Here is a 10736-nt window from a genome sequence, read left to right as displayed (position 1 = left end):
CTCTGCGGCGAGGGTGCTGAGGCTAAGCTGGATCTGGGCAGATGGGCTCACAGCTAGGAGCATGACTTTGCTTTGTCCGACAGTGGTCATTTGGCCCATCCGTTTGAGCCGAGCCTCTTTCAGATTACTGGATAGATTGATTCAAATTCTCCCTTTTCCCCTATTAAACAAAAAACGTGTATGTGAAAAATTTCTTGGACAGTCAAGCATGACATAAGAGAAAGGCCATCCAATACAGAACTTCTGTACCTGGGCCCTTCAGTTCCCCTACCCCAACTCAAAGATTTCCATTTGCTGTTAATCTCCAACCAGCCCAGCAAACATTTATTGAACACCTGCCGTCTTCCAGCCACAATTCTGGGTTGTGGAGAGCAGGCATGAGCAACTCAGACACTGCCCCTCCCCCCATAAAGCTCAAATGACTTTAGGGGAAAAGATCCACAGGAATGAGAAGCAACATTGTTGCTTATGTTTGCATGTGCCTTATGTTTCTGCCCCGCCTGGTCTTTCCATGGGAAAGATCACCTTGGATTCCTATTGCTTTCTTAATCTTGCTGCTGCTGTTGCTAAGTCACTTCAGTTGTGTCCAACTCTGTGCGACCCCATAGATGGCAGCCCACCAGGCTCCGCAGTCCCTGGGATTCTCCAGGCAAGAACACTGGAGTGGGTTGCCATTTCCTTCTAGAATGCATGAAAGTGAAAAGTGAAAGTGAAGTCGCTCAGTCCTATCTGACTCTTCAAGACCCCATGGACTGTAGCCTACCAGGCTCCTCCGTCCATGGGATTTTCCAGGCAAGAGTACTGGAGTGGGTTGCCATTGCCTTCTCTGTTCTTAACCTTAAACCTAACCTAAAAAGCAAAGTGTTCAGTGGACCCATGTACACGCTGTAGTGGGAACATAAATTCCCTTTCTAGACATCGACTGACCTTTCTGTCCTGAAACAACCTGTCTTTCCCACTCATTGGCCCTTCACTTGCTGTTCCTCTGTCTGGAACACTTATTCTCCAGACTTCCCATCAGGTCACAGCTCAACTATCACTTTGGCAAAGAGGTGTCTCCCTATTGATATTGTCATGTTGGTTTAGTTGCTGGGCTTCTTGATTATCTGTTACCCCAATAGAGCCAGGTTTTAAGCAACAGAGACTTTGCCTGTCATCTTGTTCTTTCCTGTGTCTGTCCCTAGAATAGTGCCTAACTAATAATAGATGCCCAGTAAATACTGAATGAATAAGGGTAGTAATTCTACTTCTTTTGGGGTATCCCAATCTATTTCAAGAGCCCTTTGATGCAGAAACCCACTCTGCCCCCTTTGCTTTCCTGTGCTGGGAGTTCCTACACATCCCATGTTCCCAGAACACACACCTCTAGGCTCAGAAAGCATGACGTCCTCCTTTAATGCTTTTTTTGTCGGCAGATTCAGCAGGGCGGGGCCTTCCCCTTTAAACTGGGCCCCACCTGCTCTGGTCAGACAGGTTTGGAGACACAGGTAAAGGGAGGGAGACCGAAAGGAATACTTGCAGAGCCAGCAGAAGAGCTGGGCAGCTCCTTCCTGGACGCTGGGGACCCTCTACCTCTCTCCAGATGGAAAGTAAGAGGGTGTCATGGGCCCACACAGTAGGGGGTAGGAGGTCCTTGGGGAGGTAAAGAGAGGGAAATCAGCCCCATCCAGAAGCAGTGAGATGGAGGACAGCAGGGAGGGGACAAAGATCAGAGAGGAGGCATGGGAAACAACCTTCATTAGACTTAGAGGTCAGAATGGATCCACCTGGGCCCTCCAGAGACGTAGGGGGTGGGTTACTGAGAAGTTTGGAAACAGACCAAGTATCCAGATTGGAGAAAAAGACCAGGGTGCACTGCCACTGCCAGCTCCTTGGGACAGATCTCTTGGTAAATCATGGGTGTCAGCTGCCAGGAAAGTTCCAGCTGGGGATCTGCAGGGGAAGGGGAGGTGTGGAGGAGAAGGGGCAGCTTCTCTGTTCACAAGATCCTTCATGGGAAGAAAGCCCTTGGCAAAATTCTAAATATCTCCCTTTCCTCCTATTCCTGCGTTAGGGTGGCCATGACCCCAGGGGTTTTGGTGGAGGGGGTAGAAGGCGTGGGTGGAGGCTGGCTGAGGCCATAGCTGCTGGGGCCTGTGCCCCCTGACTCACCCTCTCCTGCTGAATAGCATTTGATGTCGAAAGGGTGCCTCCATTTCAGCTGCTCACTTCTCTCCTGCCTCCCACTGTTTGAACACCTTCCTCCAGATCAGGTTCTCTCTAAGATCCCAGAAGGGGCTAAAGCCTGTGAGTCCAGCTGCCCTGGAGAGTTGCAGTTCTATCAACCCCTCCTAAGGGCCAGAGGATGGCAGCTTCTGACAGAACTTCACTCTGCTCCCTCCAGGGTGACATGACTTTGTGGTAGACTTCAGAAGTCAGGTCCCAGGATGACAGAACCCGAGACCCTGACCCTGCTGGAAGTGAAGGGGCCTGAGACCCTGGAGAAGAGCCCACCCCAGGCCTTGGTCCCCAATGGCCAGAAGCTGGAAGGGGAAGATGGGGTTGAGTCCCTTGGAGCTGAGTCCTCTAGAGTGGGGTCTTCAGCTGAGTCTCCCACAGCCAGAGAGGGGACCGAGGATGGTCTAGACAGCACAGTAAGTGAGGCTGCCACTTTGCCTTGGGGAAGTGGCCCCCAGCCCAGTGCCCCGTTCCCAGATCCCCCGGGCTGGAGGAACATTGAGCCTGAGCCCCCCGAGTCAGAGCCACCCACTAAACTAGAGGAGTTGCCTGAAGATGAAGCCAGCTTGCTGCCCGAGAAGGCAGCCCGGGCCTTCGTGCCCATCGACCTACAGTGCATTGAGCGGCGGCCCCAGGAGGACCTCGTTGTGTGCTGTGAGGCCAGCGAGGGCGAGCACCGCCGGACCTTCCTGCCTCCCCGGGCCACCCACCCTGAGCCCCCGGAGTGCAAGTGGGCCGAAGCAGTGGTGAAGCCGCCTGGCCACTCCTGTAGGGGCTGTGGGGTCTGTGGAGGCCGAGAGGCGCTGAGGGCTGTGGCCTCAGTGGGAGCCGCCCTCATCCTCTTCCCCTGCCTGCTCTACGGGGCGTACGCCTTCCTGCCCTTCGATGCCCCACGCCTGCCGACCATGAGTTCCCGCCTCATCTACACCTTGCGCTGTGGGGTCTTTGCCACCTTCCCCATTGTACTGGGTGAGCCTGGGCCCTGCGGGTAGGGAGGGGGCATCTGGGAGTTGGGCTGGAGGGCAGGGCCTGCCTGACTTTGAGAGCAGGAAAGTTTCCATCACTAGACCTGGACCCTCAGGGCCTCCCACACCCTGTCACCCTGTGTGCCCACCTCCACTCAGGACCACCTCAGCCCCACCCAGGGTGCAGAGCCCATGCCCATGCTACAAACTCTGCCTCCTGCTTCCTCACCTGATCCTGTGTGTTCTCCAACCCCACCCAGGGATCCTGGTGTATGGGCTGAGCCTGCTGTGCTTTTCTGCCCTTCGGCCCTTTGGGGAGCCACGGCGGGAGGTGGAGATCCACCGGCAATATGTGGCCCAGTCGGTCCAGCTCTTCATCCTCTACTTCTTCAACCTGGCCGTGCTTTCCACCTACCTGCCTCAAGATACCCTCAAACTGCTGCCTCTACTCACTGGTCTCTTTGCCATCTCCCGGTGAGCTGGGGCTGGAGGTGGGGCACAGGGGAGGTCGTGGTGCTTAAGGGACCTGGGCATCCAAATGTCTGGAGAGGAGGGGGATTCTGGATTCTGAGTCAGCCCAAATGTGCACCCTGGAAAGTTGAGTCCACTTTCTGCCTTGCACTTTACCTCACTTGGCAGCTCCTATGTCTTTCGTAAGACACATATATCAACCTAGAACGGGAAGGGAAGGGCTTTCGGGTGTCACCTAGACCAACTTCCCACCCATTGCAACCACTCCTCTATGACACTCTGGTCGGGTGGCCATTGGCTGAACATTGGTTGAACATCCCCTGTGACCAAATGCTTTGTTCTTTATAAGGCAGTCTTATTTATCAAAAGTCCTCGTTTTTATAAAGTTCTCTTTTATATTGTGCGAAAACTTCTGCCCTGATTCTAACCTCTGGAATTTTCTAGTCAATTCAGATCTTTGACAATAGCTATCAATTCTGACTCCCAACAGTCTGCTCTTCCAGTGCTTACTTTGCTAAATGGTCCTGGTCCCTTCTCTAGCCTGTCTCTTTCCATCTAGGCAGGAAATTCTGCTTGTCAAATGGGAGGGGGTGGGGGCTGGTCATGGGATTGTCCTGTTCATCCAAACTGAGGGCACATAGGTCTCATAGCAGCCTCATTACTCTTTCATTTAGAATTTGAAGATCCTTAGGGGTATTTTCATGTAAACTATGTTAACCCAGAAAGGTACCCTTGAATTTCTGAAGTCTTTCAGAAATGCAGATCTTTCCATTTTCCCCCCCTAATACATTTCCTTTTGTTATTTTCTTTTTAAAAAGATTTTTATCATATTTATTTATTCATGGCTGTGCTGAGTCTTTGTTTCTGAGCAAGGGCTTTCTCTAGCTGCAGCGTGTGGGCTTGTTTCGGAGCACAGGCTCAAAGCACGCGAGCTTCAGTAGCTGCAGCATGCGGGCTCAGCGACTGGGGCTCACAGGCTCCACGGCCCGGGCTCAGTAGTTGTGGCACAGGGGCTTAGGGGTCCCATAGCATGTAGGACCATGCTTTAGCATCCTGGAGCAGGGATCGAACCTGTGTCCCCTGCATTGGCAGGTGGATCCTTAAACCACCGGACCACTAGGGAAGTCCTGTTATTTTCCATACAGGATTCCAGGTGGCTTTAACTGCTAAAGCATTCTTCCTATTAAGCTAACATCTGTCTTCCTGTCCCTTCTAAGTGTAGTCTAATGGTCATCTGTCCTGCCAGTCTCCTGACCATCATACAGCCGTGCGTGCTCTTTCAGAAAATGTTTTCCAAGATAAATATGTTCCTGCTCATGTAACTCAACCTCCCATCTCCTTCTCAGGGAACACTCATCTCAGATAAGAAGTTGGTTTAATTTGGTTTAAGCAGTAAGAATCATCAGGGAGCTAAAGGACCAGCGGTTGTCTGGTCCACCTTACCCATTTTACAGAGAGAAAATGACTATGAGAGGAAGTACAGACTGGGGGAGAAGAGTTGCATAGGTCTGTCAGCAGCAGAGGCAGGACTAGAACCCCAGTCCCTTCCCTCTCTCATCCAGGGTCCTTCTTTATGGGCAAGTTACTGGCAGCATGTACTCTTCTCTCTATTAACAGGTAAAAATATAGGGGCATCTCAATTTTGTAATAGATGGTTCTTCGTAAGTTAAGAGGAAACTGCTGCGCTCCTCCCACTGAGGGGTGTGTATTTTTGAATGGATCTTCCAAAAGGGAAAATTTAGTTGTGCCTGATTCATCCCTCTGGGCTTCAAGCTCTCTTGAAGCTGGCTTCCTTAGTCTCTTCTTTCCCTCAGCCCCTCTAAAACGGCAGGAGAGAGGCTGATGAACAGGCATGGGTTCAAATCATGGTTTTACTGTTTCCCCAATATGTGACATTGGACCCGTCTTAACCTTTTGGAATCTTAGTTTCTCCATCTACAAAAGGGGAAATAAACACAATGGAATGTACTGTAGCTGCGAAATAATGAAGCTCTTTATATACTGATACGACACAATTGCTTCTCAGGTGGGTCAGTGGTAAAGAATCCACCTGCCAATGCAGGAGATGTGGGTTCAATCCCTGGGTTGGAAAGATCCCCTGGAGTAGGAAATGGCAACCCACTCCAGTATTCTTATCTGGAAAGTTCCATGTACAGAGGAGGAGCCTGGTGGGCTATAGCCCATGGAGTCTCAAGGAGTCGGACACAACTGAGCAACAGATCACACACACACACAATGACATAATCTCCAAGATGCATTAAATGGGGGGAAAAAGTCAATGTGCAGAATAGTCTCTATAGTATGCTCAGTTCAGTTCAGTTCAGTCGCTCAGTCATGTCCGACTCTGTGACCCCAATGGAATAATATGCTCCCAAACCTCAAAAAAAAAAAAAAAAAAAAAAGGCAGGGGAGGAAAACATAAATTTTCTTGCTTATATACACAGAAAACTTCACGATGTACAAGAAACCATAATAATGGACGATGTCTGGGGTGGGAGTAGAATAGAGGTGAGGAGGTGAAGGAAGAGAACAGAGTATCTGGGAATCAGTAAAGGAAAACGTTTTACTATATTCACTGGTGCCTTTGAATTTTGAACCGTGTAAATGTATATTGCCTACTCAAAACTTTTTAATTCAAATTTGAGAAGTATACAAAGAGGGAGGTGAATAATATACACGCTTCATAGAGATGCGAGGTCTAAATTAAATAGTGCCCCTAAAGTCATTAGTACCATGCCTGGCACATATGTCAGTGCATGAACACTGGTTGTTTTTAGAGGTATCAGTTGTGCCAACCAACCCCCATCTGCCTCCCTCACTTTCCACTCTCCGTATCATCAACCTGTTCGCTGATGCACTTCCCTCAAGGAAAGCCCGACCTTTTCTCGCCTCCCAGGCTCATATACTGGCTGACCTTCGCTGTGGGCCGCTCCTTCCGAGGCTTTGGCTATGGCCTGACGTTCCTGCCTCTGCTGTCCATGCTGCTGTGGAACTTCTACTACATGTTCGTGGTGGAGCCTGAACGCATGCTCACTGCCTCCGAGAGCCGCCTGGACTACCCTGACCATGCCCGCTCTGCCTCAGACTACAGGCCCCGCTCCCGGGGCTGAGCTGCCCCACCCGCTTTGTCCCTGGGTGGGATGAACCCACCTACTGCCCCAACAGGGGTGCCATCCAATCAGAGTGTGGGGTGCTCCCCTTCATCTTAGGAGCCTGGGACAATTATGTGGGAGGGACTTAAACAGTCTTTCAGGGAAAGAGGTGGACAGCCATGTTCCTTAAGAATGCTGAGGACATGGGACCAGGGGCAGAGGCATGGTTCCTTTCTTAGCAGCCTCTGACTGCTGCCACCAGGGCCCACAAAGACTGGACTCTGCTCCCCACTCTGCAGCCTCCTGCCTGAGGCAGCCGGCAGGGCATAGCCAAAACTCTGACCATTCCTGTGCTGGGTGTCTAAGCAGAGGGCCTCCAAGAGACTGGAAACATTGCCTATGCCTTAGGTAAAGGCTGGGCATCAGATCAAATAGGACTTTCCTGTTTGGTGAAAACCCTTCTGGGGACCTGGGTTCAGGACCGTCCATGACTGGCCTTCATAGGCCCTTTAGCCTCAGCCAAGTCAGTTACAGCTGCTCCAGCCCAGAGTGGCTGACTCCTCTCTTCCAACCCTTTAGGTCCCTGTAACTTTGCACCTCCAAAGTGCCCAGTCATCTCTCTCCTGTGGGAAGAGGAGCAGACAGGGAAACCTGCTTCCTAAGAGGTGTGTGTGTGTGTGTGTGTATGTGCGTGCATGCCCACACGTGTGGTGGCTGGGAGTGGTTGGAAGGCATGGTGGTTGATGTTAACCCCGTCCGAATGTGTATATAATAATAAATGATTAATACCACAGTCTTTTTTGGCTCTTCCGTCGGGTTTGCCCCTCAATCTCAAGTGTCCCTTCCTTGTTTGATTCAAACTGCACCAGAAACCTCCCAGCTCCACATATTGAAGAGTGGCTGGCAGGAGCCTGGTCCCATGGCAAGGGAGAGAACTAGGCCTGATGAGGAAATGAGGCTTCAAAAAGAACTTGCCTTCCACACCCCTCCTCCAGCCCTCTCATTCCCTGGAACCAGGTCCAAACCTGTCCAACAACGCATCACATTGAGAGACAAGCCCTGTGGGAAAAAAACTAGTCTATTTCATGCCTTCCAGGGCAGCAAACAGTCAGAAGGCCTCTCTCATTTAGGCCTGTGAGTCCCATTCAAGGGAAATGGGATGGTGGAGCAACGGGGAGGCAACACGGAGGGGACCCTCCCTCTAGCAATCATTCTGTGTCTGGTCCCTCCTCAGAGTTGGAAGGAAGCCCCACCTGGGTCCCCCAGGAAGTTGAGGCTGATCTGAGGTCCTACCAAAAAGGAAGATACGGAAGAGGAGGAGCTGGCTGGGAATACTGACCCTCAAACCTGCAGACCAGCAAGGCAGGTCCAGTAATGTCCTTTCCTCTAGAGAGCAGGCCTCAATTTATGGACTGGTATTCAGAGTCCCGCTTGTGGCCCAGCAGCAGAAACAGGCCTCCTGCCAGCAGCATGAGTGCTGGAGCACCTAGGGCCACTGCCATGATGCCTAGGACTAGTGGGGACAAGGCATCCACTGGAGGGGTGCCCACACCCAGGAGCATGGACCTAGAGCAAGCAGAGTGAGAAAGAGAGGGAGTCAGGCTTAGGAGGGAAGGCCGAGAGGCCTACCTAACCTTCCTCCACTGCAACCTCCCAAACCCCTGGCCCAGGCCTTGACTCTCACCAGCTGAGGTAGTGTTGGTCCCAGTAGCCAGGGCCTGTGGAAGCCCCAAATGTCAGATTGAAGGCACAGGAGTGGTCCTGGGTCTTAAAGAAGGCTCGGACAATGGGTGACTGGGGGAGAAGGTATGCCAAGGTGGGGTGAAGCGGGGAAGATTGGCAGGGCATGGCTGAGTCCCGGCTGCCCTGCTTCTGGGAGAAAGCCACTGGTCGCCACTGCATGAAGCCTGATGGGAGGGAGCCCCATAGCAGCTGGTCCAGCTGAGGAGAAACGCAAACACACAGGTTGAGGAGGACAAAAGATGCTTGGCCCTTCTGTTCCCCTGCCCTTTCACAGCCTCCCCCTGTCATGAGCGGTCCTGAATCCTAGGCCTGGTTCTAGAACTCGCAGCTGGGTGGCATGGAGTCCTTTCCCAGTCTCAACACTCAGCAAGCCTGCACCAGCTCCCCACTCTGGGACCCCAGGCCCTTGCACATCCCACCAGTCAGAGCAAGAGTCACATTGCACCGCCCTTCCTCTGGGTTAAATGCATTAGCATAGTATTCAGCACTTAAAGGAACTGAATGAAGTATTGCTAAATAGTAAACTGTTGAATGATTCTGAGGTCCTGATAGAGTCCCCCTTCACACGCCCACCTGTCTGCTTTTCTGCTGGAAGCCTCACCTGGAACACAGCAGGGGCATACTCGTCATCGATGGAGTGCTGCTCCTGCATTGAGGGGCAGCCAGGGCCCTGGCCCAAAGTGGCTACCTCCAGCCCAAACAGGGAGCGGTTTCCCCGGGGAGAGGCCCCAACCAGGGCCACCTCTAGCTGGCAGGTGTCCGCCGAGTGCAGGAGGCGAGGGGGTTGGGCTGGTCGGCCAGATGTGGAGAAGGCCTGGACCTAAGATGGAAGAGGCATGGGAGAGGTTCCCACCTCTCAGGTGGATGCATATGTTTGAAGGCGACCCCTATCATTAACTCCCACCCTCATAAACCAGCCTTTCGAGTTCAAATTCCCTATATCCTTACCCTGAAGGCCAGGCTGCCATTGGCAAAAGCCCCAGTGGGGTCGCGAACAGGGTGGCCTCGAAATGTGGCGCTGAGGGTGGCAGGATCCAGTGAGTCAGTGATGTTGTTCCAGGAGAAATTGGCCAAGGAGTACGGGGGATATGATTTTCCTGGAGGCCTTGAGGCCGCATCGGACATGTTGGTGCTGTCAAACTCAAACAGCTGTGGGGGCAGAGGGGAAGGGGTGGGGAGGGACAAGGTTTGCCCGAGTCCACCTTTCTCCTGAATCACCACCCCGCACTCACTGGCCCCACCCTAGGCTCTCACACACGACTCTACTTCACCTACTCCCAGTCTTCAATTTCTCCCTCTAGAATGAACGCTCTCCTCTGCACTCTTCCCCTTGGATCTCCCCCAACCTCCTCACCCTGGTAAAGACAAGGGCAGAAGAAAATTGGATGCTCTCCTCGGGGAGCACCATCAGGCCCCCGTCGGGATCAGAGGAGAGCAGGAGGCTCCAGTTGACACTCAGGGTGCTGTTGGGGGTGTTGGTGGCCACCAGCAGCACCGCTGGGGGACCCAGGCTGCTCCACACATAGTGCAGCGTGGAGTTGGTGCCCACTGCCCGAATATGAAGCAGGTTCTGGGAAAAGTCCAGCCCGTTAGAGATGACCTTCAGAGACACCTGGAACAAGGAGTAGAAGCTGGTCAGGGGAACAGGGTCAGGGAGAGACACAGGACAAAGATGTCTGGGGATGAGAGGGGGCTTGCAAAATGATGGGGAAAGAGTGCAAGAGGAATGTTTGTGGGAGCTAAGAGAACCTCACTGTCAAGGGCAGACATGGGTTGGAGGAGAGGCGGGGAGAGCCCAAACTGCCCTAACCCTGGTGGAGAGATCAGGGCACACGGCTGAGAGGAAGGAAAAAATCCAACACTTGCTTGGACCTGGCTGACTCAGGGCTAAGTCAGGGTCCGGATTCTACCACATCCGTCCTACTCCATAATCCTGTACCGTGACCCACGGCTGCCCCGACTCCTCAATGCAAGCACCTTTCATCCCCACCCTTCCGTTGTCCTAGATTCCAACCACCCTTCAAGGCAGCATATGCTGAAACACCTATTGCTCTAGCCCCTCACCTGGCGGGTCTCCTCCCCTAGCAGGCCAAGTGGAGCTGCCATCAGTAGACTCAGGAGCATGGGGCTGGCGGCACAGAACCCCCAGCCCCGGCTAGGCTTTTCATAGCCGCTCATGTGGTCCCAACTTCAGAGGGCGGAAGAGACGCTGAAGTCATGTGACTCACAGAGTCAGCTGATCTCTTAA

The 10736-nt window shown here is 52.7% G+C and overlaps 2 protein-coding genes across 2 annotated transcripts; one reads left to right on the top strand and one right to left on the bottom strand.

Annotated features, from left to right (window-relative positions):
* Nucleotides 1-1462: 1462 nt before the first annotated feature.
* Nucleotides 1463-6763, top strand: TMEM79 (transmembrane protein 79). Its single transcript, XM_055583981.1, has 4 exons — nucleotides 1463-1589; nucleotides 2384-3186; nucleotides 3443-3656; nucleotides 6550-6763. The coding sequence occupies exons 2-4, from the start codon at nucleotides 2427-2429 to the stop codon at nucleotides 6761-6763; spliced, it is 1188 nt and encodes a 395-aa protein (XP_055439956.1). The 5' UTR covers nucleotides 1463-1589; nucleotides 2384-2426.
* Nucleotides 6764-7805: 1042 nt separating this feature from the next.
* GLMP (glycosylated lysosomal membrane protein) lies at nucleotides 7806-10699 on the bottom strand. Its single transcript, XM_055583980.1, has 6 exons — nucleotides 10553-10699; nucleotides 9843-10100; nucleotides 9437-9637; nucleotides 9090-9308; nucleotides 8430-8686; nucleotides 7806-8311 (listed from the first exon to the last, which is right to left on the bottom strand). Exons 1-6 carry the CDS (start codon nucleotides 10664-10666, stop codon nucleotides 8146-8148), a joined length of 1215 nt encoding a protein of 404 aa, XP_055439955.1. The 5' UTR covers nucleotides 10667-10699; the 3' UTR covers nucleotides 7806-8145.
* Nucleotides 10700-10736: the final 37 nt, after the last annotated feature.

This window comes from Bubalus kerabau, chromosome 6 (assembly GCF_029407905.1).
Source record: "Bubalus kerabau isolate K-KA32 ecotype Philippines breed swamp buffalo chromosome 6, PCC_UOA_SB_1v2, whole genome shotgun sequence".
NCBI lineage: Eukaryota > Metazoa > Chordata > Mammalia > Artiodactyla > Bovidae > Bubalus > Bubalus kerabau.
Note: the sequence above shows the minus strand (reverse complement) of the source record. Positions and strands in the feature narration are given on the sequence as shown.

Coding starts and splice junctions, on each gene's coding strand:
- GLMP (XM_055583980.1), bottom strand. CDS start 10,666: ATGAGCGGCTATGAAAAGCCTAGCCGGGGCTGGGGGTTCTGTGCCGCC. Junction 9,309..9,436: donor ATGGCAGCCTGGCCTTCAGG/GTAAGGATATAG, acceptor CTTCCATCTTAG/GTCCAGGCCTTCTCCACATC. Junction 8,312..8,429: donor GACCAACACTACCTCAGCTG/GTGAGAGTCAAG, acceptor TGCTTGCTCTAG/GTCCATGCTCCTGGGTGTGG.
- TMEM79 (XM_055583981.1), top strand. CDS start 2,427: ATGACAGAACCCGAGACCCTGACCCTGCTGGAAGTGAAGGGGCCTGAG. Junction 3,187..3,442: donor CACCTTCCCCATTGTACTGG/GTGAGCCTGGGC, acceptor AACCCCACCCAG/GGATCCTGGTGTATGGGCTG. Junction 3,657..6,549: donor GGTCTCTTTGCCATCTCCCG/GTGAGCTGGGGC, acceptor CTCGCCTCCCAG/GCTCATATACTGGCTGACCT.